Raw genomic sequence first — 27,794 nt, 5'->3', positions numbered from 1 at the left:
AGATGTGTGCAGTTTCTACTGTGAGTGAATGGGATAATCCTGTTACAAATAAGGAAGCTGGAGCATAGCAGTAGAAATGGATGAACAAGCTCTTCTTGGATTAAATCCAAATGCTGACTTAGACTTCAGGCAAAGGGTAAGTTTACCGTAATTATACCATAATTTGTGTTGTGCTTGGAAACTACCATGAATTTAAATTTGGTGCAGAGTAAATAGTTTGAACATCCAGCCAAAGGTTTGACACATCCAAAAGTATATAAAGTTTACTTAGAACTTTCCTGCCTTTGTTTGAGACCCCCTACACCAAGCACTGCTTCTTTCTTACCTCTTTGTGAGGTTTTTTTAAATCAACTCCTGGTCATATTATCATAATCTCCAGTGTAGCTCTTTGACATCAGATTTTATCATCCTGATCACATTTTTTCTCATTGTTTCGTCACCTCTGCTTCTTTCTCTCATTATTCTACCCTTTTTAGCTACACTTTCCTGTTTTCAGAACAGTCTTATTCTTTATTTGCCCACCCTGTTCCTATCATCTTTCCTTTTCCTCTCCATAATCTTGGCCTTCTCCCAGCCTTTCATATTCTTAGATTGTCATTTCTCTACTTCCTGTTGGTAATATTTGTGCTGTTAGGCACTATGTAAGAGTTTACTCTTTATCTTCTTTCTCTGATCTTGCTCTCTCATGCCATTTTTCTTAAGCTTTTGTTTCACCCACCAATATTTCTCTCTGATTTCTCCCTCTTAGCACTTTTGTGTTGTGCTCTTTTTATAACCCTGTCTTCATAAATGTGTTTTTAATATTATATTTTGTGTGTTTTTGCTTCAAATTCATGATCATCCATGTACCCAATTTTTATTTTGCTGTAGAGAAGACATCTTTTAAATGCTGCTTTGGTGATTTATTTTATTTTATTTTATTGCAAACTAAAGCTTTAAAAAAAACTGTTTTCAGGCATTGGCCTACTTTGAACAGCTGAAGATATCTCCAGATGCTTGGCAGGCGTGTGCTGAAGCTTTAGCACAAAGCATCTACAGGTAGAAAATTTTATTAAACAGTTGTTTTCTTTAAATTTAATCTGGGGATGTCCTGCAGTTGCAGTGTTTTCGCCCAAGAAGTTTTGCCATGGAAATTTGGTCACTGTGAACAATCCAGTAATGTGTGGCCTTGAATAATAAACGTATTCTATCAAGCTTCTATAATCATTCTGAAACTGCATATGCAATTTAAAGTATTACCTTTCTTTATGCACAGCATTTGTAGTTATGCATTTGAAATTCTTAACTGGATCTTGTTATGGTTAATTTCACTAAGAGAAGTCAGGACTGAGGATCAAAGGAGACATTGTGGCAGAACAACCTGTGTATTACATTGCAGATTGCTGCAATTTTTTCAAAAGTATAAATGGGAATTGTGCAGCCTAGGGCCACATGTGGCTAACAGACCTTTCCTGTTAGCAAAAAAAGAAGAGGAAGAAGTCTAAAACAGAATTCTATAAAACATGCCTGAAAGAAGCATGTGTGGTGGGCCTGTAGACCCTCCACACTTTCCCACCTCAGCTGTAAAGGGACATCAGGGGACATTTTAGTTTCAAGGGAGAAGCATATGAAGGTAGGGGAAAGGTTATCTAACCTATTCTTATCCACCTATGCTACATTTCAAACAACTCAGCACAACCTGCTTTGTAACATATGGGTCATATCATCTATTTTGGCCATATGACATCTCTGCAGTATCTTGGAGACTCCCCATGCACTCTTTACCCTGTCACTTGGAGATTCAGTAGAAAAGTCAAACTCTCCCAAGTGCCCATTGCTTCAGCTATTCCACAGTGATTAGATCTTAAAATATACAAAGGCCTGTTACAGACAGGCCAAAATAAAGCTGCTTCGAGTCACTTTGGAGGTATGGTATTTCAATGATGCATGAGTCCTAAGAGCCCAAAAGCCACACCAAAGCTGCATTCCAGTCCTTAGGACTGGAGCATGGCTTTGGTGCGGCTTTTGGACTCTTAGGACACATGCATCATTGAAATACCATACCTCCAAAGTGACTCGAGCAGTTTTATTTTGGCCTGTCTGTAACAGGCCAAAGTAACTATTTGGCTTCCCCCATTGCAGGGAAGAGGGACCTTAGGTCTGTCAAGATTCCCTCTTCCTAAGGCTCTTCCCTCTTCTAAAGTTCCTCATGTTCAGCCACATCTCCAATGCCCACTGGTTTTCCTAGTGGGGAGATGAGAATTATATTTGTACTCTCATTTGGGAAGGCCAATGCACTTGTGTAATGTGGATTGTCTGCTATTATCTTCGCTTATTGATCCGATAGCAGGGATGAGTTTCACATTTTCTATGTTCTCCTCAAAGAGGGGAAGTACAGGGCAAGTAAAGTCACACTCAGTAGAGCTTAATTGAGTTACTAGAACAGTATTATTTGTTTATTATTTAGGAGCCTTCAATTAATAGAGGCCGCAGTCCTGTTCCGCCAGCGCCAGCTTGTTCAGTAGAAATATCTCTCTGTGCTTTTGTGTAAGACTAACTAAATTCTGGAACTTGAAGAAAGAATAATCAAGTGATGTGTAAATTCTGCAGGTGTGGCCCTCTTAAAATACTTCAGTGGGACATAATCTTGGAGGCACGTGTAAATAACTTCGATGTACTTGAATAAAGAACAGCATATTAATTAAATCAATAAATATGCAAACATGCATATGATTACTAAATATGGTTTTTATCTCAAGGATGACCGCAGGCAAAGCAGGGCAAAAAGGTTGTACCTATTGATATTTTATTAAACAAACTGACAAGCATGTACAAAAACTCATGACAGTTAGAAGGATTACTTTCAATAGGTAAAATGTCTTGCCCCTTTTGGAATGTGAAATTGTTGTGTTCCTTCAAGTCATTTCTGCACTAAGGCAAATTTATGAGTTTTCTTGGCAAGATTTGCCTTTGTCTTCCTTTGAGGCTAAGAGTGTGTGACTTCTCGAAGGTCACCGTGTGTGTTTCCATATCTGAGTGGAGATCTGAATCCTGGTCTCCAGAGACATAGTCCAACATTCAAACCATTACGTCATGCAGGCTGATGTGAAATTTTCTGATTGATTACTTTTGTATTGATCTCAAGTGGAATTTACACCCTCAAAATAACAGTGTCCGCATTCAGTATTGGGAGTTGGACAACTTCTTAGTAACTGGTTCTTCCATACATTGTTTCACTGTATGTTGATTACACTGTTTTCTTTGTTTCAGTGATGATCATATCAAATTTTTCTGCTTTCAAGTTCTGGAACATCAAATTAAACACAAGTAAGAATCTTTAATTTGTTTTATTATTTTTATATGGGACATAGGATTTGCAGACTTCTTTCTTGAGAAAGTTGGGTTACTTCAATTTCTGGCATGTGTCATTATGCCTGATTTAATTATCTGATGAATATTTTAATGTTACTTGTTTATCTATTGCACTGTAAAATACAGTATTTCTCTTTGAATTATGTCAGATACTCAGTATCTGCAGAAAGTGTCATCAAGAATGCTTTAGTTCCAGTTACCATTTACCAAAGGATATACATTAACTTTTGTGTGTTTTCTTAGCACATGGTCTTAAGATTTTTCAGTCAGTTTCTCTAATGCAGTGATTTCCAAACTTTGGCCTTCCACGTATTTTGGACTTCAAGTATCATAAATCCCAGCCAGCTTGACCAGCTATCAGGAATTCTGGGAGCTGAAGTTCAAAAGAGCTGGAGGACCAAAGTTTGGGAACCACTGTTCTGAATGCAAAGGACTTATTTATTTAATATTCCACCTTTCATCTAAACTGGGCCCAAGTCGGTTCACAAAAGATGCTTAAAAAACAGTACAAGTTGAAAAACACAGTTAAAAACATCACATTAATATAATAAGTTAAACATAGAAAAGCATACAAATGCAAAGGAGTTTTCTTTATTAGTCCTAGAACAAAGCTTTGCAATAGAGTAAAATTAAAATGTATTTCTTAAATATGTTTTTAATTTCTTAAAGTGGTATTAAAATATTGTGTATTTCTCATTCTGCTTTACAGGTATTCTCAGTTGACAGAAGTACAACATCAGCTAATTAGAGAAACACTCATAACTTGGCTACAAGCACAAGTAGGTTTTTTTATATTATTAACATTACAAAAAAAGATGGTCAAAAATTCTTTTTTTAAAAAACTTAAGTCACAGTGTATAGTTGGCCCTCTGTATCTATGGATTCTTTATCCATGGATTCAAGCATCCACAGCTTGAAAATATTCTAAAAAATATAAAGAAACCTTCATTTTGCCATTTTATATAAGAGAATCCACTTTACTATCCATAGTATTTCATGGGACTTGAACATTCATGGATTTGAGTATCCATAGAGGGTCCTGGAACCAAATCCCAGTGGATATCAAGGGCCCACTGTATGTATGTATGTATGTATGTATTATTATTATTATTATTATTATTATTATTATATTTATTTATTTGTATCCCGCTCTTTTACCAAAACCGGGACTCTGAGCGGCTTCACAACATTAAAACAGTACAATTAAAAACATAGAAAAAAGTACATTAAAAAGGAATTAAATTATTACAGTATTAAAACAGAATATTAAAAGAATAAAACACATTTTAAAAAGATAAAACTATATATATAAAAAACGGTATCAAATTTTAAAAATGGTACAACATCCCAGCTTGTCCTTAAAAGCCTGTGTGAACATGTATACATGTAATACCTTATATTGTATATGCTATACAGTATCTTGAAAGATGCTTCTGTATTCTTTTTTTTTTCAAGCTGCTACACTCTCAGTCAGAAAAGACGTTTATACGGAACAAAGCAGCACAAGTCTTCGCTTTGCTGTTTGTTACTGAATATCTTACAAAATGGCCCAAGTTCTTCTTCGATATTCTGTCTGTAGTAGGCCTAAATCCCCGAGGTGTGGACTTGTATCTCAGGATTCTTATGGCAGTTGATGCTGAACTAGTAGATAGGGATGTTGTTCATACATTAGAGGTAAGTTCCTTTTAACATAACATATGTACATAAGCAAGCATTTATCATTCTTGTAGCAGTATCTCTGTTTTTGGTGAAAAAGAAATTGGTGAGGAAATATTTCAGAACAGTATCCCCAAAGGTGATATTTGATAACTCTTTAAAGACTGTAAATGTTAACATATTGGTAGGGTGCCTTACATATTGTACTCATAACCATCTTGAACCTTTCACTGTGAATGACATTATCATCATGAAGAATGAACATCAACCATACAGATGTCGTGCAGGACTATAGAAGTAATTAGCTCGACTGACTTGTTTGCTGTCACATGTTCTGCTTGCAAAGAATTCAGGCTGACAGCAGATTTTTTACCTTATTATACTTATAGGAGGCTCGGAGAAATACCTTATTAAAAGATGCTATGAGGGAACAATGCATTCCAAGCTTGGTAGAATCGTGGTACCAAATATTACAAACATACCAATATACAAATTCAGAGCTGACATGTCAGTGCCTTGAAGTAGTTGGAGCGTATGTCTCTTGGATAGATTTGAGCCTGATCGCCAATGAAAGGTATTGTCCTTTTGTGTGTGTTACTGAGTTAGGAATGCATTTGTGAAAATGTAATTGTGTGTTTGAACCAACATTAGGGTGACTTATATTAGTTCTCTTGAAAATTTAAGATTGACTAGGCAAAACTGCTTAAATAACATTTTGCTAGCTTTTGTAATGTCTAAAATGAGCAACAGCATAGGTGTATCTATAGCTAGGGAGTATTATTTCCTACACCCAAAACAAGAACATGTTGATAAATAGAAAGGATTTGTGTATTCCCATGCTTCAGTTGGCATCTACTGAGTAACTGTAAAGCCTTTTGTCTATTTTTTTTAAAGGTTTATAAACATGCTGCTTGGTCACATGTCTGTAGAAGTTCTACGGGAGGAAGCATGTGACTGCTTGTTTGAAATTGTAAATAAAGGAATGGACCCAATTGATAAAACGAAGCTGGTAGAGACTTTGTGTCAAGTATTACAATCTGCTGGGCTCTTCAGTATTGACCAGGTTAGTTACCTTATAAAGTGGGAGAGTAATTAGGTAAAGACAGCCTTTATGTGTGTATAATTCGGTGTATGAATGAAATGGCTGCAGCTGCTCAATATCATTCTTGGGTAAAATGTATTGGGAACACACTATTACTGCTATCTTTGGATGGTTCCTTTCTTAGAGGACTCTTTCTTCATGTACAGTATTTTTCTTTTTGTATTAACGATCTCATATACTGCTCGTTCTTCTAATTATAATTCCAAAAACTTATGTTTGTATTTGTATTAGACTGTACTTCTGACAATTCACATTTCCCTTGTAACCTAGTTTTTTTGTTATTGTTTGATAGATATTGGTGATATGCTAAATTCAGGTGACTTTTTTTGTTTAGCATATCTCTCATTCAGTGCTTTGGCCAGATACAGAGAAATCTCATGAGATGTAGCACTGTTGACATCATAACTGTACTTAGGACATCAGGAGTGAGTTCTAGACTTTCAGGCTTCTTCCTTGTTTTCTTGATAGCTTCCCCAAATCTCAGCTAGCTTTTGCAAATCCACTTCAACCATAAATCCCCCTTCCAGAATTCCTAAGGCTTTCATCATCTCAGATTTTAAATTGAACTGCAAAACAATGGGGTTGCTGCATTTGTGGCCGATTTCTTGCATATGGTGTGCCTTGAATCATAGTATAATCCTAAATGGATTGTACTCCACGGTCCCAAACCTGCTCGCTACTGCGGTCATCAATGGACTGCTCGCAAGGAGCGGCTTTTCACCATTCCTTTTCTGGTTGGCTTCGGACCGCTTTAGGCTGCCATGGGGCAGCTTCCATTCGATTTGAGGACGTGCATTGTGTGCACACCATGCCCCCAAACAGCTGGAAGCCATACTTTTTGGCCCATATCTTTTGGGCAGGGGTAGGCAACCTTTTTGAGCCGGGGGCCGGATTGCTGTCCCTCAGACAACTGGGGGGCCGAAGCCAAAAAATAAATAATTAAATATTTTTTAAAAATATTAAATAAATAAATAGACCAGGACAAATGTAGGACAACATTTTCAAATAGTGGACACTTTTTTTTAAAAAAAAAAGTGGAGGACATGTGAAAAAATTTGCTGATTTTTTAAAAAATGTTAATATAAATGCATGTTTCTGAGGCTTCTATATAGACAATTGCCCCTGTGCGCGAGAGGCCAAAGGCCCTGGTGGCAATCGGCAGCAGGACTGGGCTGGGGCCGGTCCCAAGGCCTCGCCGGGCCACATCCGGCCCGCGGGCCGCAGGTTGCCTACCCCTGTCTTTTGGGCATTACTCTTCAATGGTTCCCAGTGCTAGTGGTGGGATAGGATCTTAATATACAAGGACATGCTCACAAGTTCCAATTGAGGGTTGGAAGAGTGAGCGTGGTAGTGTACGTAGGAAGGGGAGGAGTCATGGGGAGACATAGGGAACACCAGCCAGTCCCTACCAGTTGCATGTGGTTCTCAATCCATTGTCTATCACCTTGGCAATAAAAATGGTACCCATCTCTCCTGTAGTGTATGTATAGTCAGCCTTCATATAGTGCAAGACCCCCACAAAAGTGGATAAAACGTGAATAAGTAGGGGAAGGCACGAAGAGTGTGCGCACATTTCTCTTTCCACCTACCCATGCATGCCTCTCCTGTCCCCCCCACCCACCCAATCTGTGCTTTAGCCAGTTATGGGAAGATGCCCTCAGGCAACTTAAGCATGGGAGACAGAATAGGAGAGTGCACACATGTCCCCCGCCTTACACCTTGCTTTAGCCAGCTCAGGGAAGCCAGCTAAAGCGTGACAGGGAGGCACTCTTCTCTCCCATGCTTTAGCCAACTCGGCAAGCCAGCTAAAGCACAGGGGAAGGTGGGATGGGGATGCACTTGCCCTTCCTTGTTGCTCCTTCCCTCCTGGGCTGTTTCCCCTGAGGGGAAAAGCCCAGGAGGGAGGAGGAGGAGGGAGGTTGAAGCCATGAAAGTGGAGGGTCATCTATATTTTGGATTGTGATGAAAATTTTATTTTAGTCTCCTGGAAATTTACTATAATGGTATGTCTGCATCTGTTGTTTTAAAGTGGTATACTGTAATTTGAACTCTGAGTTAATCAGTTTCTGTTGCACTTTTAACTAAAACTTTTAAGCCTCTCACAGTAACCATTTAACATCCTTCACAGGAAGAAGATGTGGACTTCCTAGCCAGGTTCTCAAAACTTATAAATGGAATGGGACAGGCACTGATATCTAGTTGGACTAAACTAGTTAAGACTGGTGATATTAAGAGTGCTCAGGATACTCTCCAAGCTATTGAAGCAAAAGTGGCCCTCATGTTGCAACTTCTCATCCATGAGGATGATGATATATCTTCTAATATTATTGGTTTTTGTTATGACTATCTGCATATATTGAAACAGGTAAATTGAATTTCTTTGATTAAGGCATTTAATGTATGTAAAGTTTCTGATTCCCACACAATAACAGCACTCATAGTCATGCAACTTGGAAAGTTCTTGGTCTGTGAAAAACCTGATTTATTTCTGTGTTTAAGAATAATGGCCAGCATTTATATGTTGAAATGGCTTTGTGCTCTTCAGTAGTTGACTTTCGTTCTTATTTTGCAGCTTCCTATGCTTTCAGAACAGCAAAAGGCTAATGTAGAGGTAAGAATAATATGTGTGTGTGTGTGTGTGTGCGCGCGCACGCCGAATATATACAACTTGCTTCATTTCTCACCCTCTCTCTGTGACTGCTTCAGTACATTATCTGTGTTTGGATGCCATGCTAAACCATCCGTGTATTTTATCTTTACTGTTATGTTTATAAATTATTTGATGCTTTTTAAAATGTAGTTTTAATTTTTTATTATCAGTATTTTTAGTTTTATCCTGCTTTAACTGCCTTGCATCCCATGCCCTAAGAAAGGCGGAATATACTTTTAAAAATGACTGAATAGATCAAAATAGCAAAAGTTTTTAAATTCATGTTTATGATACTGGGGAGAGGATACTCATAGCCCTGGGGAGGGGGTGGCTTGCCCCAACCTTATAGCAGCAAATGAAGGGGATCAAGAGAGTATGCCTGTTCAGTTGTGGTCCCTAATCTATGGAATGTTTCCCCCGGCAAGGTTTGCCTAGCTATAATTTCATCGTTCTGGTTGTAGGTTAAGACATTTCCCTATTCCTGGGCATTTGAAAGGATCTGATTGGCAGACGTTCAGATACCAGTATTATGCTCATTATTTATCCCCATGATTTGTTGTTCTTTTTATATTAAATAATTAATTAAAATATTTCTAGCCTATTCAATACCTAGAGATCTGAGGTCAGGGTAGAAATAAGAGAATAATGTCAACGATTATAAAACAATTTAAAAATATTCAACAGGATAAAATAATGGATGGAAATCCACAACTTTGTAGGCCAAAATCAACTTGTTCTAACTAGGCCCTGAAGCTTGAGTGAAGACCCAGATTTTAACTTGGCACTGAAAGGACGCCAACATCAGTGCCTATTAGGCTTCCAAGGCAAAGACATTCCACATCTTGGGCGCCACAACAGACAAGTCTCTCTCCCATATCTCCACATAAGGTATTGCACCCACTGGTAGGACACAAAGGAGAACCATCTTGGCAGATCTCATTCTCAGGCAGACATATATGATGGCGAGAGTAGAATTTTTTTATATTATGCAAATATTTTTATATTTTATGTATGTAAGCATGTATAGGGTTACATATTACTTTATATGTTAAATAGTGTTTTTAATTTAGGTAGATTTCAGTTCTTCTAAAGTGTTGTGACTCTTCTTTTGTTTTTAAAGGAATAGTAGCAGCAGTAGTAGTAGATGATGATTTTGTCCACTAGCACAGTATGAATACACTATTGTTGTTGAAATATCTAAAGACTTCAGGAGAATACAGGCTGATGTATTGTAGATCTTTTCCATTCAATTACTATGATGATCACCAAATTATGCATTTTGTGCTCCAAAACTAGTCATGAAGCATCACTGTTCCTTACACAGTTTATGTAGAATAAATTTCTATGCTAGTGTGTAGATTACGAACTGCATATCCATGCTGTCACCTATTAATTTCATCAATACTATTAGGTTGCCCTAGTAGTAGGTCCTTGTTTGATGTTACTTTATCCATTATTCCTATATTAAATGATGTTAAATTAATCATTTACTTACAGAGAATTATGTTGGCTGTTATGAAGAAGTTAACGTATGATGAAGAATACAACTTTGAAAATGAGGTTAGAGATCATACTTGAGGTTTTTTTCTGAATTCCTGTTTGAATTATTTAAAAAGTGATTTGGGAGTCTCTTGGGAAAGATGAGGAAAGTTTATATGAAAAAGCACGGCACTTTAACTACCAGTATTCTGTATAGGATAGGAACAGGATTTCACGTTTACAACTGGATTTCACAATGCTAAGCCATAAAATGCTTGTATATTCTTTAGTATGCATCTGTATTTATATCTGATAATACATCTTGCCTCTCTTTTGGATATGCACCTTAACTTCAGGGCTGGGATTTGAGTGTGTCAGAGAGACTGAATGTAATTATACTATCAGGATATTAGAATCCAACAAGAGTCTAGATTTCTGGTACTGTTCCCAAGGAAGAACACTCAGAGTAGAAACACCAGATTCAGAGTCATTTTTCCTCTTTAGGGTATCTTAGGTATCAACCCTGTCTGTATAGAGTAGAAGACAGTACAAATAACACAAATGTATCTTGCATAATCCCATCTACATGCAAAGTGGAAGTCTTTTTTTTCCTTTTGTAATCAAGCAGCGATTATAAAGGAGCATTGGAGAAGCTCTTGGTTTTTCTGATGTTAGGCAAGCATAAGTAGCCTAAGCAATGACAGAGATCACTTGTCCCTTTTTAGTAGTTACTCTTTTCTGTGAATGCATTTAAGGAAATGTCAGCTTCGTTGGGATGAAACTCCTGCTTTCCCTGTTACTGTTTAGTCTCCATGAAAAATCTCCAGGAAGAGGCAAAAGCTCTTGTCCACATTCACCCCTTCTTTCTATTGAGGAAGTCATTTATCCTTTAGGACAGGAGTGGCTAAACATTGGACCTTTGGATCTCTTATAGCTAGTAGTAGAAATGCTGGGAGTTGGCAATCTAAGAATATCTGAAAGGCCATATTTTGCTCAATCATGCTTTATGAAAAACTACATCACTTTAGAATGGGAATGGACAGCTTCAGGTTTCTGTGGTCTACTATAGTTTTTTACTAGAACCATGAAGCCTTGTACAAGAGGCATACATTGAGAATTTTCAAATGCTGTCCCCAGGCTCTGGAACTCACCTCTCAGAGAATTTAGACTGGCACCACCTCAACTTTCTTTTCATAAACAAGACTTTTCTGTTTAGACTGGCATTTCATAATTTATATAAGGCCCATTTCACCAAAATAATCTGCTGGATTTTGATAATTGTTATGTGTGTGATGTTTAAAGATACATTTTCTTAATCTGTTTTTAATTGATTGTTTAAGTTAAAAAAAACATTTGTACCTTGTGGATTTTTTATGATTTTTTTTAAAGTTTGTGGTAAGCCACTTTCAGTCCTGAAGAAAAAGGCAGAATAGAAATAAATACAAGAAGTAGTCCAGTATTTTTTTTAACTACCAATGTAAAACAAAGTTTACTATTCTGCCTCCCACCAAATGCTCTGAGCTTTTTTTACTTCAGCAGTATAACTACTAGAGGCTGAAGTCATTTTTGCTGCTATAGTTAAATAATTGAAAGTCAGAAATCATTATTTAGTCATTGAAAGTCATTCTGAGATCTCCCAGTAGTTCCATATCTACCCTTTATGCACTTCTGCTTTAAACTCTTATCTGTGAGATCAACCCAGATTCAGAAGAATGAATACTAATGAAGTCTCAGCTTGTGAAATTTCCTTAAAAACTGGAACACATGTTAAGTAGAAACTAAATTACATTCAGTATGTATCTAAAGTTCTGTTTGACTTACTAAATTACAGGCTTTTAAATAAATAATACTGAGAACCTCCTGCTGCTTATCTGTTAGGCTTCTGGCTCTAAGAGACAAGCAGTGGTAATTCGTTTGTATATGTGCCGTGACTTGCATTGGAATAACACCATGCAGAGTGAGCCTGAAGCATTCGTCACCACCTGTAGTATATTATAATACTTTGCAAGTCTCAGGAGCCCATGGATTTCCCTAGGAATTTGCCATCTAAAATTCCTAACAGAGATTATATTTGATCATGGTTTGCTCAAATGTGATTTCCAAAGGCAAGAAACCCTACTAACACAACAATAATGCTGCGATGAACAATTTCCTGTGCTAGCAAATCCTTTCTTTTGAAATGGATATAGGAGAAATTTACTTAACATTTTATAATGTAAGAATAAATGCGTTACTAGTTGCACCTTATCTAAACATGGTACAAAAAATATGACACTGTAGATGTTATTAATTTCAATGCATGTATTGACAGGGTGAAGATGAAGCAATGTTTGTTGAATATCGAAAACAGCTAAAGTTGTTGTTGGACAGACTTGCACAAGTATCGCCTGAATTGCTTTTGGTTTCTGTATGCAGAGTTTTTAACACTACATTGCAGTAAGTTTAATGGCTAAACTTCTTGGAATGTTCCAGTAGTTCATCCTAAGCATTCTGTGTGTGTCCCCATGTCTGTGTGTCTCCGTATTAAGATTTCTGCTACAATGTGGATCTCAGTTAAATTTCCTGTTATAAGATTGTAGTAACAACTCTCTAATATGTGCAGAATCGTGACATTTAGACTGCATTTATTGAACCTTAACTTGGTTATATATGAAAAAATTGTACACTGCATGTTACCAATCAATCATTCACCAAAAAATTTAGATTTTAGATATGTTAGTTTTATCTTTACTATTTTATTTTATAGGAATTGGCAAACAAAGCCATTTATGGAAATAGAAGTAGCAATAAGACTGCTGTATATGTTGGCAGAGGCTCTTCCAGTATCTCATGGTGCTCACTTTTCGGGCGATACAAAAGCTAGTGCTCTGCAGGATATGATGCGGACTGTAAGTAGGAAGCCAAGTAGACACAATTTGTTAAAATTGTCAGTTTAACAAACAAATGTTTAATTAATTTGTACTATCTTTTCTCCTCCCCTCCCCTTGAAGTTGGTTACATCAGGTATTAGCACCTATCAGCACACTTCAGTAACTCTGGAATTCTTTGAGACTGTGGTCAGATATGAGAAGTTTTTCACCACCGAGCCCCAGCACATTCCAAATGTTTTAGTAAGTTAATGTTGAATACCTATTATATTTTTTAAACATATGCTTGGTTATCTATGGTCCAAAAGCACACTGCAGAAATAATCCAATTTGAGACCACTTTAATTGCCCTGCCTCCATGCTAGGGAATTTTGGGAACTGTAATTTTGTGAGACCACCTCTGTCAGGGAGCTCTGGTGCCATAATAAACTACAGTTCCCAGGATTCCCTAGCACTGACCCAGGACAGTTAAAGCGGTCTCAAAGTGGGTTATTTCTGCAATGTGTTTTGGACCTATGTTAATGCTTCTTCCCTCTTGTATTTGCAAAAGGACTGGGGGAAATATTCCACTCCTTAATTTATTAGTCTCTACCAACATGATTCAGCTGCTTAATTCTTAATTGCAGATGGCTTTCTTGGATCATAGAGGTCTTCGTCATACCAGTCCGAAAGTACGAAGCAGAATAGCATACCTGTTCTCCAGATTTGTCAAATCTCTCAAGTAAGTTGCATGAAATTGAGGTATATGTCCAAGCTTTTTCAGCAAAATTGTTGCATAGTGGACTCAGCACATATATAACGCAGAGTTTTTAAGACCCTGCAGCAAGTTCTAATCTGAGCACATGACTTGAAGGCATACAACAACAATAACACAATGGAGCCCTGGGGGTCATACAGATGACCCCAGGGGCTGCATGCAGCCCACAGGTCACACTTTGCCCAGCCCTACGATAGAGAAGATTTGTGTGTTAGGGTTTACCATTGTATTCTGTCCTTTGTATGGAAGATAGGATTATATCAGTTTGGTAACTTCCCAAATGATACTTAAAAAAAGAAGTGCATCAGTTGCATTTCACCACTTTATAAGCCTAAGTAACATTGCTTATACTCTAATATTTCAGTAAACAAATGAATCCCTTTACTGAAGATGTGCTAAACAGAATACAGGATCTGTTGGAATTTTCTCCACCTGTAAGTATAATCTGTTGACTAGAATTAAGAATGTAGACTTAAGAGTTGAGAGAGGTTGCATGTATAATATTGAGAAAGATGGATAAGATGAGTTATTCTAAATGCTGTCTAAGTAAAGGGGCGATGCATATATTGTTGCAGTTTATGATCAGTTCAATAGATAGCAAAGCTTGGAAACATTAATAATGTATACGTTCTTTCAACAAAGGGTTAGGGGGAGATGTTGTTTTAAACTGAATGTTTTTAATAGCTTTTATACTTTTTAAATTATTTGAGATTTGAATTGTTTTACTACTGTGAATAGCTTGATTCTGTTTAATATTCACTTCTTATATATTTTTAAATTATTTGTTCTTTTAAATTGTGAACAGCTTTGAATACCAATTTTGGGGCATAAAACAAGATACAATAAATATAGTAGTAGTAGTAGTAGTAGTAACTCTCAGATCTTGTTGGCATGCCTCCTCACCAATAGTAAATCTTTTATATGTCTGAGATACTAAACTAGCAGCGTTTGCTTTGCTTTGATTAATTATTTAGATGTGGCAATCCCCTTCATTTTAATTATAGCTGAGAGGAAGACACAAACCATCATCTCCAAATAGCTTCTAGCTTTCTGCTGTCACTTTCATGATATCACTGCAGATATACAGCCAGAACAAGAATTTTCAAAAGAACTCTTATAAACTCCTGCAGAGTTTATAGTAAGGTGCGGTGGAACTGTGTTGATGGAGATAGGTGGCTTTGTTCTTTATACTCTTGAATTCTGCAAATAGAACAACAATGTACAGTAGCAGTAGAAAACCACTGTCTGTTAAGCTCTACTTTTGTTTTCTGGTTTCAGGAAAATGGCTACCAAGCTCTTTTAAGCAGTGATGACCAGTTGTTCATTTATGAGACTGCTGGAGTATTAATAGTGAACAGTGACTATTCTGCAGAACGAAAGCAGGCTTTAATGAGAAATCTTTTGGCTCCTCTAATGGAGAAGTTCAAAGTGCTGTTAGAAAAACTCATGATGGCCCAAGATGAGGACAGGCAGATGGCATTAGCTGATTGTCTGAATCGTGCTGTTGGCTTTGCAAGGTGGGAACAGTACCACTTATTTAAGTGAATGTACAGGTACATTTAAAGAAGAGGTGTGTGGTCTGCAGTTGTTAATAGAGTCTTAATTTGTCTGCCAGAGAATTATTTCTGAAGTGAATGTTTGTTTTTTTCTTTTCTTTTTGGCTGCCTCCTCTCTTCCCTTTTGTATTGAAATAAAGCTTATGAGCCTTGAATGGAGATGACAGGATTTTTTTTAGTAACTTCCTTCCACTGTCATTTTAGAGAAATTGAGAACCATCAAAATAACCCTCAAATCTAGGACGCAAAGGAATCTTATAGTAGCTTTGAGATTAATTTGATTTTCTCAAATCTAGGGAAAACATTTATTTCTACAGATGTTTAAAAAAGAATGCTTATTAGCCAATATTTTCAAAGGATGCAGGTTTTTATATTAATATAGACTGTGTTATATTACATTATGTTAATAATCTATTACATTACCTTGCACTATATCCACCTTCAGAACAATAGATTAATAAACCTACATAAATCTCTTAACAATTCATTTCCAAATTCAATTAAATGGTCACTGATTGTCAGATTTCAAAATAGATTTTTCTTTATCTATGTAGGCATTGTCAATTTATTTCCTCTAAAGAAGACTGGAAAGTAATTGGGGGCCTCAAATATACTGGTCCTTTTCAAAGTTCTGGATGTTGTTTTGGGTGTGCTTTTAGAAACAGAATGATGGAAGGGTTTCTAGGCATTCAGTGTGATTCATCGTAGGAATTTCTTTTCTTTGTGGCTTAACCAAAGGCTTAGGTTGATGCTGTGTCTTTTTCTCTTTGACTAGCCGTACTAGCAAAGCTTTCAGCAACAAGCAGACAGTAAAACAGTGTGGCTGTTCTGAAGTGTATCTGGACTGCTTGCAAACATTTCTTCCTGCTCTCAGCTGCCCCTTGCAAAAAGAAGTGCTTAGGAGTGGTGTCCGGACCTTTCTTCACCGGATGATTATTTGCTTAGAGGAGGAAGTTCTCCCATTTATCCCTTCAGCATCTGAACATATGCTCAAGGACTGTGAAGCAAAAGATCTTCAAGAATTCATTCCCCTCATAAATCAAATCACGGCTAAGTTTAAGGTACAGTATTTGTTTGTCTTTTTCTTTTTATATTCCACCTTACTTCCCATATGGGACCAAAGGTAGTTCACAACCTAAATTAAAACAAAATACAGCTAAAATATAATTTTAAAAGACTAAAAAGAATTATATAATCTATCCTGTTAAAACCAGCACTGATTTAAGATAGCATAAATGTGATTACAACATAACAGTGAGAATAAAAGTACACTACAGTGTCATTAGGATTTAATTCCAGTTAAAGGATTAGAAATAGCATTGTAATCTGGTTCTGAAGAAGGCATAAGCATGCCCATATACAGTACTAAGATCATGACTGGGGGCACAGTTCCTGGTGTTTCCAAGCTGAAGCTAGATGGGTGACACCAGAAGTCAGGGCCTTCTCATAGTCTCTGAGTTGGTTTCAGCATTGAGTTTATGGACAAAAACTGTGTTTTGTTTGTTTAGTTGTAATGGCAAACTTGGATTTCCTGAAACAAGGAAAAGACCGAAGAAGGAAAGTGGATGATAGTATTGATGAACCAGTCTAATTAACATATTGGGCAATTAGAATAACCTGTCTATAAGGTAGTTGCATGGTTGGAAAGGGAAAAAAAGTTTGCTTAACACTTTTTGAACACAAGGTAGTGTTGCTGTTTTAATGTACCCAGCAAACCATCTTTAACTCTCTTTTCCATTTGTGCAATCTATAATAATAAAATGAGAGTGTGTGTACAGTGAGTTCTTGGTATCCATTGAGGCTTAGTGGATACTTAAATCCCATTCACTACAGTGGCACAATAAAATGATGTTCCTCATATAAAATGGCAAAACCAAGGTTTGCTTTTTGGAATTTATATATTTTAAAAATATTTTCAAGCTGTGGATGTTTAATACGTGGATAAAAAAAAAGCTGCAGATACAGAAGTTTGACTATATATTGCCACAATATCTTCAAAACTGTGAACCCTAGGTATCTGAAACATGACTTGGACAAATGGCATGCTAAGGGTTTTCACCTCAGGGTTGGAGTTGGGGGATTTTATTTTAGGGTTTTTTTAAAATTAATTTTGACAAATTTAAATGTCTGTAGTCTGAAGTACTACATTTAGTCACTAGATGGCAGAAATTTGAGAAGCCAGCATTCCAGAAAGGAATTAGCAGAACCTGGAATGAATAACTGATACCACAGAGCCCTAGACAAGAGTGGGAAAGACTGCAGTTACAGCTTCCGAGTAGCCCTTTTAAAAAAAGGAGGTGAAGAGAGCAGCAGTGGTCTTATGCTGAAATAGTATCTTGGACGATCAGAAGGAAGCAATGTAGGAATAACTGCAACTAAGACTCCAGAACAGAAACATGCAAGTCTAAAAAGAAATGGTAAAAATGGCTAGACCTAGGAACCACAAGGAAAAGGAGAACTCCATCTGTTAATTACAGTTGGCCAAGTGCTACTTTCTTGCACCTGTTCCAGGCAATGAGATGGAAAGGAAAATCTCTAGGGATATGTTGCATTGCTGGCAAGATACAACTGCCTCGGTTCAATAGTCACATCTTCTGTAGAGATTATGTCATAAGATGGTAGGAGGTGTATCCCCAAGCTACACTTGCACAGGACATAACAGTGGCAACGGCAGTCATCCAGTGATGGATCACTGTGGTGGGTGTTGCTAGTTTTGTTAGAATCAGCAATCCATGTGTAGTTCCCAACCCCTTTTAAAAATAGCTCTGACAGCCTGAGAAACCTCTGGAGCAGACATCTCATGCCACAGAGAGAAAGAAAGTACAGATTTCATTGGCTTTAGATACAGAATCACACCATTTGACCTGGGCCAGTTGCTTATAGCCTTCCATATATCACACTATAGCAACACTAGTACACACAAAACTGGGTACTTTTACTAGTCTGATATAAAACTAAGAATAGCCTGGTTTTCATAATGGTAAAAAATTAGACCAACAGTATAAGCACAGCAAGAATTATTTCTAGTCATTAAGGCTCTATATGTGAAAGTAATGTTGCATGTGTGTTTTTGCTGGAGGAATGATCTGGAAATCCCAAAATGGTTCTTTTGTAAAGTTTTTTTGGCTTTTGTTTCTGATGTATTGGAAAGTTTGCACAAGTGTTAAACTAAAATTGAGAGAAGTTAAACAATGTCCAGGATTCTGCATCATCAGCTGTAGCTATGATGGAGCTCGGTGTCGTAGCTACTTTCTGCCATACCACTTGCTAAACACCTCTTAAGCCAGACTGCACCCCAATAGAATGGTTTCTAATGTACTGCTGATCAAATGCTGGAAATGACAATTGCAGCAATCTTCTGGTCACAGGATTATCAAGAACGGTCAGCTGCTTCTCTGTTTACCCCATGACCAGGAGAAGAACACTGCGGTCATCATTTCCCAGCACCTCACAGACTTGCAATAACTCAAACCTTTCAGTTGGGGCTCTACCTATCTTAAGAGGTAGGTTTCAGGGTCACATTCAGTCATTTGTGACAGTAAACCTGAATCCCAAAAGCTATGAGATTATAAGTACAGTTCACAATCCTCTAAATATTGAACAAGATGCCATCCCAAATGTTGTATATTTATGTACTGTATATGGCATGGGATCCAAACAATGCCTGCCACAAATTGAAACCATCATTTTGGATCAGTGGAAGGATTCACCTTTTGCTGATTCACCCTTTGGCTCCATATGTTGGCTTCCACATTTTTCTAGAGCAACCTCTAGTCCTCAAAGTAGATTTGAGCTGCAAGGAGAAGGCGGAATCTGCAAAAGAAGGTCCTCTGTACAATTCTAAGAGCAAAATCTTGATCCAGGAGACAATTTAACAGTTGAACTTCATTAAGCTTTCATATATGAAACAGCAACAAATGAAAAATACTAAATTCTTCTTTTTCTTTATTCTGTTGTTCTTAGTAAAATTTACTTGTCCATTCTACATTTTTCATATTTCAATAGACTCAGGTTTCTCCATTTCTGCAACAAATGTTTATGCCATTACTGCGTGCTATTTTTGAAGTCCTTCACTGCCCAGCTGAAGAAAATGACCAGTCTGCTGCTTTAGAAAAACAAATGTTACGAAGGAGTTACTTTGCCTTTCTCCAAACAGTCACTGGCAGTGGAATGAGTGAAGTTATAGCCAATCAGGGTAAGGCATGGCTGATTATAGAAAACAGTTTTCATATGGATGTATATGTTTTAGATAAAAGAAAGATTTTTATTTTTATTTTACTATAACTCCATGGTCTGTGCTGGCTAAGGATTCTGAGAGTTGTCATCTAAAAGGTAATTTTTAAAAATTACCTAGAAATCTGAGTAAAAACAAGGTGTTCTGTAGCAGTTATAGCGCTGGATATAATTTAGGAAAGCATCACCCAAGCTACAGGTTTTCCACTTAAATTTAAGCTTCACTTGAGTGAAACAGCCTTCAAAGTAAATCCCTTTTGGGTTACAGTTGATATTTCTGGATTCTAGTATAAATGCTTAATTAATCTCTTTGAGGAGTCTTCTTTGGAATAAACAGCTTTTGCCACCACAGAGATTTTTACTTGTTCAGGTAATTAAAATCAGCATGTACAGAAGGTTAATGGAGTGGGTTAGTAAATAAGGTGTAAATATAATTTTACAGAAACCAGGGTGAGAGTAAAAGTCCACCCCACTCACCTCTAGCCAAAACACCCAGGCTGGTTCTGACCAGCTTCTCCTTTTCATTTTGCTGGATAGCTAGGCAAATTTGCTTTAAAATAAAGGATTCGACTCCAATGTTCCATCATTTTCATTGTCAAAGAAAGCCTTTGCAGCCCAAGTGGGAAACCCAGAATTATACTTGATATAAAGATGCTGCTGTTGCTTAATTTTGAAGCATACTGGTGTCTCAGGTTTTGTTTTGTTTTAAAAGGAGATCTGCCATCCTGGCCAGTAGTTATAAGATTGTAATAATAATAAACAATAATAAATGATTTATTTATAGCCTGCCCAATCACGAGGAATCCGGGCAGGTTACAATAGTAAAAAATACATTCAAAATACAAAAAAATTCAAAATTAATCCCTCCCCAAACCCCATCCCAATTATAAATCTACAATATAGGATAAAAATTCAGTACAGTACCAGTCACAGAGCATATTGATAGAAGTAGTTGTGGTTCCTGTTCTCAGTGCACTCCACAACTGGGAGACCGCTGCAGACATAATTCCCCAGTGTCTCAATGTGCAGCACCACAAAAACCCTTTGGACATGATACTGCCTGGCAGAAAAGGTAGCCTTTTGATGGGATGGCATTGTCAGACATAACTGATAGAGCAGCATCATTATAGTTACATCTAACAGTGCCAAATCTCATATCAGTGTGTTTGTTTTTAAATTAGGAAGGATAAAGAATTTGGCTGGTGCAGAGATACCACATTGGAGGCCCCAAAAAGAAGTGTTTAAACTTTCTTTTCTGTTTTTAGGTGCAGAGAATGTGGAGCATGTGTTGATCACAATCATCCAAGGAGCAGTTGATTATCCCGACCCTATTGCTCAGAAAACCTGTTTTATTATCCTTTCAAAACTGGTTGAACTCTGGGGTAGGCTTGCTTACTTGCTTATTTATTTATTTCATATGTATGCCAGCTTTCTCCCACATGGAACCCAAGGCAGCTCCCAAAAATACTAACTTAAAAACTAGAACAATCTTTTTAAAAACAATTAAATTTTTCACATATAACAATATAAAATGATGTAAAAGACATAGAGTTTTAAAAGATAGATATAGGCTTGCCATAACCCGGCTGCAAGCGGGAATTTCCCGATTTGGGGGCCCCTGGGCCCCTCCCGGCACGGGTGCAGCCCCAAAACCAGGAGCCCCCCGGTTGCAGCCTGGGTTGCTGCGCCCCAGGCAGGCCTCGCTGCCCTCCTCCTCTTCCTTGGGGAGGAAGAGGAGGGCAGCGAGGCCTGCCTGGGGCACAGGAGGTGGCGACTCCCCGCGCGCCCGCGCCACCCTCCTCCTCCGCCCCCTCTCCCCCAGGCCGCGCGGAGGAGGCGAAGGTGGACTGAGGCAGCACCTCCTCCACGCGGGGAGGGGAGAGGAGGTGGGGGAAGGTGGCGCAGGTGCGCGGGGAGGCGGGGGATTCCCCCCCCAGCGAGGCCCTGAATGAGCTTGGGGGATGCTGCCTCCCAAGCCCATGCCAGGCCCTGGATGGGGCTCCGCGATCGCGGAGTCCTCCCAGGCCTGGCATGGGCTTGGAGGACGCTATCACCCAGGCCCATGCCAGGCCTTGGACAAGGTTTAAAAATGTAGGACCTTTTTTTTAAATTTCCTGGCCAGGAAATGATGATGATGATGATGATGATGATTGATGATGATGATGATGATGATGATGATGAAAGGGTCCTACATTTTTAAACCTTGTCCTACATTTTTCCCGGTTTGGAGGTCCCCAGGGATGGCAACCCTAGATAGATAAGAGATTCCAATAAAAAAGCTTCCCTGTTTGTATATTAAAAGCCTGCTTAAACAAAAGGTATTTGCCTACCGGTGAAAGGAGAGCAGGGAGTGGGTCAGCCTAGTCTCCTGCGTAATGGAGTTCCAGAAGGCTGATACTTATTCAGAATGATCAGATCCAGAGAGGCCTTTTTCGTTATGCTTACATTTGATTCCTGGCAGCTTAGGTTTGATGTGGACAAAAGAATTTTTACGACATGTGTTTATTAGATGCATGCATTTTCCTTCAGATGCTGCATTATTTGCTGCAGGTGTATGTGGTGAAAATACTGCAAACTCCATTCCTCAAACAGTGCATGATGTTTCTTTTTGTGATAAGAACACATGTGTATTCATGTTCTGTTTTTAGGAGGCAAAGATGGTCCTGTGGGATTTGCTGATTTTATCTACAAACACATTGTTCCTGCCTGTTTCTTAGCACCTTTAAAGCAAACATTTGATCTAGCAGATGCACAGACAGTATTGGTATGTAAATGTGGCTACACTGTGAAGAGATATGTTACATCTAGAGATATATGAGAACTGGAAGAGAGCTCTTGGCAATTAATCTAGCTGACCACTGGCCAGTCTTCTGGATACTACTGCTACTACTACTGCTAATATTTATTTATATTCTGCCTGCATTGAGAAAGCTAGCAGTGCAGCAAAATTATTTCACTAGTACATTTTTTAATTTTTTTTTGCATTTTACAATCTCTGCAGATGCTGTTTCAGTTGTAAAAGAGTCTTTAGAATCTGGGAGCCCTTATAAACCCGCATTGAAATCCAGTAATTATGGAATTCAAATTTCATCTAGCTAAAAATTTGCCTCTGGTAGAAATAAACAGCCACTTTAATAATGGTTAAATCCTTTAGGATAGGAAACAAAGCTCTCTTTTCTTTCGAATTCTTTTTCCTCTCAATAAAGATTCTTCCAAGGAATTCATATTTTTGTCAGAAAAATATTGACCTTGTAAAATCATGCAGTATTGAATTTATACCATTTCGGTACAGATATACAAGAGTTTGAACTGGTGTCATCTTGTTTCATTTTTATAGGCGTTATCTGAGTGTGCAGTGACATTAAAAACAATTCATCTCAAAAGGGTAAGGCTTATGAAAGTAGCAGATATTGTTATTTAAAATATAGTTCCAAGCACTCGGGGTAACTTGCATAACGTGTCTGATTTTTTGGCAAACTATATTGATTAGTTTCTGTGGGGATGCATTTGCTCTTTGCTGTTTGTCTATTTTCCTGTCCACATTGACCTGACTAAGTGCCATTGTGAGAAATCCAGAAACAAAACTCTATAACTAAACTTCCTGAAGGTAGTTTATTTGAAATAAATTAAATGAACTTGGTACATGCATATTTAAAATTGTTAGCATATTTGCAGAAATTAGAAACTTCCTGTAGTGTTAGTAATTTTTTTCCATTATACTACACTGTGATAGTGTTTGCCTGAGTAGTAAGAGGCAGTCTGCAAGAGGAGCTAACAAGGACTATATAGAATTGGTGAAACTTAGGGGGCTTCACATGTACAGTGACCCTCTCAGAGGGTTTTCTCAGAAAGATGTGTTCAGAGGAAGTTTTTCATTGCCTTCGTCTCAGGGTGAAAGTGTGTCACTTACCCAAGGTTCACCTGGACAATTTCTGTGACTGAACAGGGATCCTGGTGCAACATGATCTCAAACCATAACACTATGCTGGCTCTGATATAGAGACTTAGGAATAGAAAAATATCTGGTCATTGTCAAAACACTGCATGCATTTCCTTTTTCTAGGGCCTTGAATGTGTTCAGTATCTTCAACAAGAATATCTGCCTTCTCTGCAAGTAGCTCCTGAAATAATACAAGTAAGTAATCTTTGGAGCTGACACTTATAGGATTTGTTGGGCAAACCATGAAGCTATCCCAAGTTTAGGTTTTCCTGAGTGTAATTAATTGATCACCTTAGAGCAAAATTATTGTGATCCCAAGAAGCTGATTTGAATTTAGCAGCAGTGCTGATTTGGGGAAATCCAGTTATTAATTTAAAAACAAAAAGAGCCCATTATGTCTGTCACAGTACAGAAGTTGAAGTAACAGCACATAACTGTTATTGTGATTAATAAACATGCTCTAAAATTGGTTTTATTAAATACGGCTGAAGTCATTTAAAAAAATATGTCCAAGGCTTTTTGTAAATGCACTTTCTTCTGCACATGGATTGCCTTGCTACTTGAGAACAGTGCATGTAAACAGTTTTGTACAAGGAGAAACAAAACCACCCTTAGAATAGAAAATCCTTTTTGGCTAGGATTAGTACACACATTTCCTAAAAAATGGTGAATGGAATTTTGTAATTACTCAGACTGAATACATGTTCCCAGGGCTGGCCCTATCATTAGGCAGAATAAGGCAAAAGCCTTAGATACTGATAGGATGGGGGCAGTGGCTAGGAGGTATTGGAGAATACACTTGCATGATGATACACAACCTGCTGCTATTCTTAAGTTAAGCCTGATTTCTTCTGCTTCACCGAAGGATAGCTCCCTATTGACAGTGAGGAAACTATCCTTGCCGTTACTCCAGCAAAATGTCTTCTGCCATCCCTTCAGAAATGTTCCACCTCTAATCCTAGCATGTGAAGTTGTTGTCATTGTTAAATTTCCGTTCTAGGTGAGGCACACAGGCACACGGGCTTTTGTACACACAGATTAAAAGAACTTCTGTTAATTCTTTTATTTGCAGGACTGGAAATAATTTTCAGACATTCTGTCTTTTCATTATTAATCATGTTTTGAAGGAACAGATCCACTGGTTTCTAAATGTCCAAATGCTATTGTATAAAAATACTATTATATATTATTAATATAATTAATATAATATTATTATAAATTTATTAAAAATACTATTGTGCAGTCTAATAGTTCATTCACTATCGGATATAAGCAAATGTTAAACTTGCCTGGGTTTTTTTCTTCTTTTTTTGTAGGAGTTCTGTCAAGCACTTCAGCAGCCTGATGCTAAAGTTTTTAAAAACTACTTAAAGGTAGGTTAAACTTTAGTCACTTCAGTCAAACAGAACTAGACCTACAACATAGGCATTTGATGACATTATCATCTGCCTTAATTTCAGCTAACCAAACAAAAATAATATTTTTAATAAAACACAGACTTACTGGTTCCTAGGTTGTTTTGCAGCAAAAAAGGGGGAGACTGCTCACAGTATACCTTCCATCTTATTTCAGCTTGCGTTTTCTGGCCATTTGGGTATTGTGGAATACCCTTGATTGTGTATACAGAAACACTTGTGTGAACAAAAAGTATTTTTATACCTTGTAATACATTGGAATTTCCCTGGAGTAAGAAAATACCCAAGTTTAAGTCATTCACTGGACCTCTTTATATTTACTTTTATGTGTGATTTCTAAACATACATTCTAGCAGTTTCACTACACATGTTTTAGCTATCAGTATGTCTTCCTTTGTTCTTTGCTCTACTGTTGAAGGTCCTTGTGGTATATCAAAGGTGGAGCTGGGGTAGGATGTAGGTGGATGGGTGGTGAATTTTAAGGAATTAGTTGAACTACATAGGTGACTACTCCATGTCAACTTGATATATATGATTTCAGGCTGTTGAGATCCTGCAGTTACAGTGTCATTAGAAGATAAACATACAAATGCATAAGATACCTTTATGCATTAATTGCAAAAAAAGGGTTCCATGTGAGTAAAAGGAAGTGGGAGCATATCCTTCTCTAGCTCTTTACATCAATGTACGGACTGTGAATGTCGGTGAAGGAATACTGTAGTCTATTTGTGACTGAGACCTTTGAGTATGGAAGTTTCCACTTACATTCAGATCAAACATATAAAAGCCTGGCTATGGGACTACACATTTATATGATATTGGAAGTCATGCCAGGAAGCATATACCTGCTTCCTCTTACTCATATGGAGCTCTTTCACATAATTTGTTGCTTTTGTGGTGGATTATATTCAAAACTTTAATTATATTTTGTATATCATGTTGGTATAAAAACTGTTTTAATTAAATTGATCATCTGAACCTTGTTTGAGATTACAATTCCCACAGTCCATTACCCTTGACTGTGCTGGGTGCTGCTGCTGTGAGTTCTAGGCCAAAACATGAGGAGGGCTGACAGTACCCCACATCAATCAAAGGCATTTTATATTTGTGTGTCTTTACCATCTCTGTTGGAATCTTTCTGTGCTGCTGTTAGTAGTCCTGTGGAATAGTCACATATATTTAAGTCTGTGTGATTGTAATTTAAACATTTTCGTGTAACGTAAATTTATACGAATACTTTAGTTCTTTCTGTTTTAAGTGGCATATATCAAAATGCTGAAAATGTATTTTTTTTTTTAAAAAACATATCTACAAATGTAAATATACTCAGTCTAAATTTAGTTGAATGCATAAAAAGAAATCTCATTACTAAAATAAGATATACAAGTTGAGTTGATGCAAAAGTATTTTATTAGTTTACCTTGGAAGGCTGAAATCAGTGCAGAGGCAAGTAGCATTTTAAACCTATTTTCTAGGCTTGCCAGCAGGTCTTAGTATGGAATCAGTAGTTCCCAATACTTTTATGCCCTATGCTAGGTTACTGTTTAAGAACTGAGACTTAACAATCTTAATAGTACGTAGTTGCAAAATGTTTCTGTTAAACTAGATTTTTACTACTAGTTGTAGTTCTTGCTGCTTTTGTCTTTGATTTAAGAGTATTGTGCATCTGTTTTCTAAAACTCTAATGTAAATGTTTCCTTAAACAGGTATTCTTTCAGAGAGCAAAACCCTAAGAAGTCCAGTGGAACCTTTACCAGTTTTCTTTAATCAGGAACTCCAGACATTAATTTATATGAATGCTAACTTCTGTGCCATCCAGATTGACTTATTTTCTTTTTCTTCTGGAAGATGTTGCTTTGTGCTTACATCCATATGTGTATTAGCCCTTTTCTGTAAAAGTGCAAATGAAATGATCCGTTTTATGTTGGTTGATGCACGTATGGCACGTAGACAACATGTGTTGCCTGCCTGCTTACTCAGAACACCGTGTAGGATAATTGTATGCTGTAATGAGTACAGCAAAAATTAAATATCCACTTTTTAATTTTGAAATTATACAATGTATAAATTCCTTCCAACTCATAGCTATGGTTATAAATTGTGTACATTTTTAAATACTGAATAAAATATGTGCATATTAGAAATGAACTTCATTTGTTCATGTATGGCTATACAAAATAAAACAATCAAACTCAATGTTGTAGATAGCAGTTTCTTTTGAAGAGTCTAAATACTGAAGTATATACTACAGAACAGTTAATGGATCTGATTAAAATAGGACTGGCTCTACATTTTTGTACACAAAAATAAATTTTATTCAATGAAATCTTGAAGTGGTCTTGACTCATTGGTCACCTTCTTGGCAACAGCTATTCATCTGAAATCTGACCATCCTCTTTTCCTACTGCCTTCTGCTTTACCTAGCATTATTGTCTTTTCTAGTGATCATGTCTTATGATATGGCCAAAGTACAACAGCCTCATTTTAATCAACTTGACTCATGGTGAGAGTCCAGGCTTGATTTGCTCTAGGACCCATTTATTTGTCTTTTAGCAGTCCATAGTATCCATAGAACCCTTCTCCAGCACCACATTTCAAAGCTGATTTTCTTCCTGTCGGCATTCTTCACTGTCAAGCTTTCACATCCATACATAGATATGGGAAATAGGATGGCATGGACAATCACAATTTTAGTATTCAGTGATATATCTTTACATTTCAAGATCTTATCTGTTTCCTTCATAGCTGCCCTTCCAGTTCCTAGTCTTCTGATTTCTTGACTGCAGTC

General features: G+C 37.3%; 1 protein-coding gene across 1 annotated transcript; it reads left to right on the top strand.

Moving 5' to 3' along the window:
• XPOT (exportin for tRNA) lies at positions 1-27,332 on the top strand. Its single transcript, XM_042469388.1, has 24 exons — positions 1-136; positions 956-1,038; positions 3,250-3,306; positions 4,061-4,130; positions 4,807-5,025; positions 5,397-5,581; positions 5,902-6,070; positions 8,238-8,474; positions 8,682-8,720; positions 10,257-10,319; positions 12,550-12,674; positions 12,985-13,126; positions 13,229-13,348; positions 13,732-13,826; positions 14,227-14,296; positions 15,141-15,379; positions 16,194-16,479; positions 19,424-19,613; positions 20,917-21,033; positions 22,300-22,415; positions 22,989-23,036; positions 23,715-23,786; positions 24,908-24,964; positions 26,713-27,332. The coding sequence occupies exons 1-24, from the start codon at positions 77-79 to the stop codon at positions 26,737-26,739; spliced, it is 2,886 nt and encodes a 961-aa protein (XP_042325322.1). The 5' UTR covers positions 1-76; the 3' UTR covers positions 26,740-27,332.
• Positions 27,333-27,794: the final 462 nt, after the last annotated feature.

This window comes from Sceloporus undulatus, chromosome 5 (assembly GCF_019175285.1).
Source record: "Sceloporus undulatus isolate JIND9_A2432 ecotype Alabama chromosome 5, SceUnd_v1.1, whole genome shotgun sequence".
Taxonomy (NCBI): Eukaryota; Metazoa; Chordata; class Lepidosauria; order Squamata; family Phrynosomatidae; genus Sceloporus; species Sceloporus undulatus.
Note: the sequence above shows the minus strand (reverse complement) of the source record. Positions and strands in the feature narration are given on the sequence as shown.

Coding starts and splice junctions, on each gene's coding strand:
- XPOT (XM_042469388.1), top strand. CDS start 77: ATGGATGAACAAGCTCTTCTTGGATTAAATCCAAATGCTGACTTAGAC. Junction 15,380..16,193: donor CGTGCTGTTGGCTTTGCAAG/GTGGGAACAGTA, acceptor CTCTTTGACTAG/CCGTACTAGCAAAGCTTTCA. Junction 19,614..20,916: donor TGAAGTTATAGCCAATCAGG/GTAAGGCATGGC, acceptor TTCTGTTTTTAG/GTGCAGAGAATGTGGAGCAT.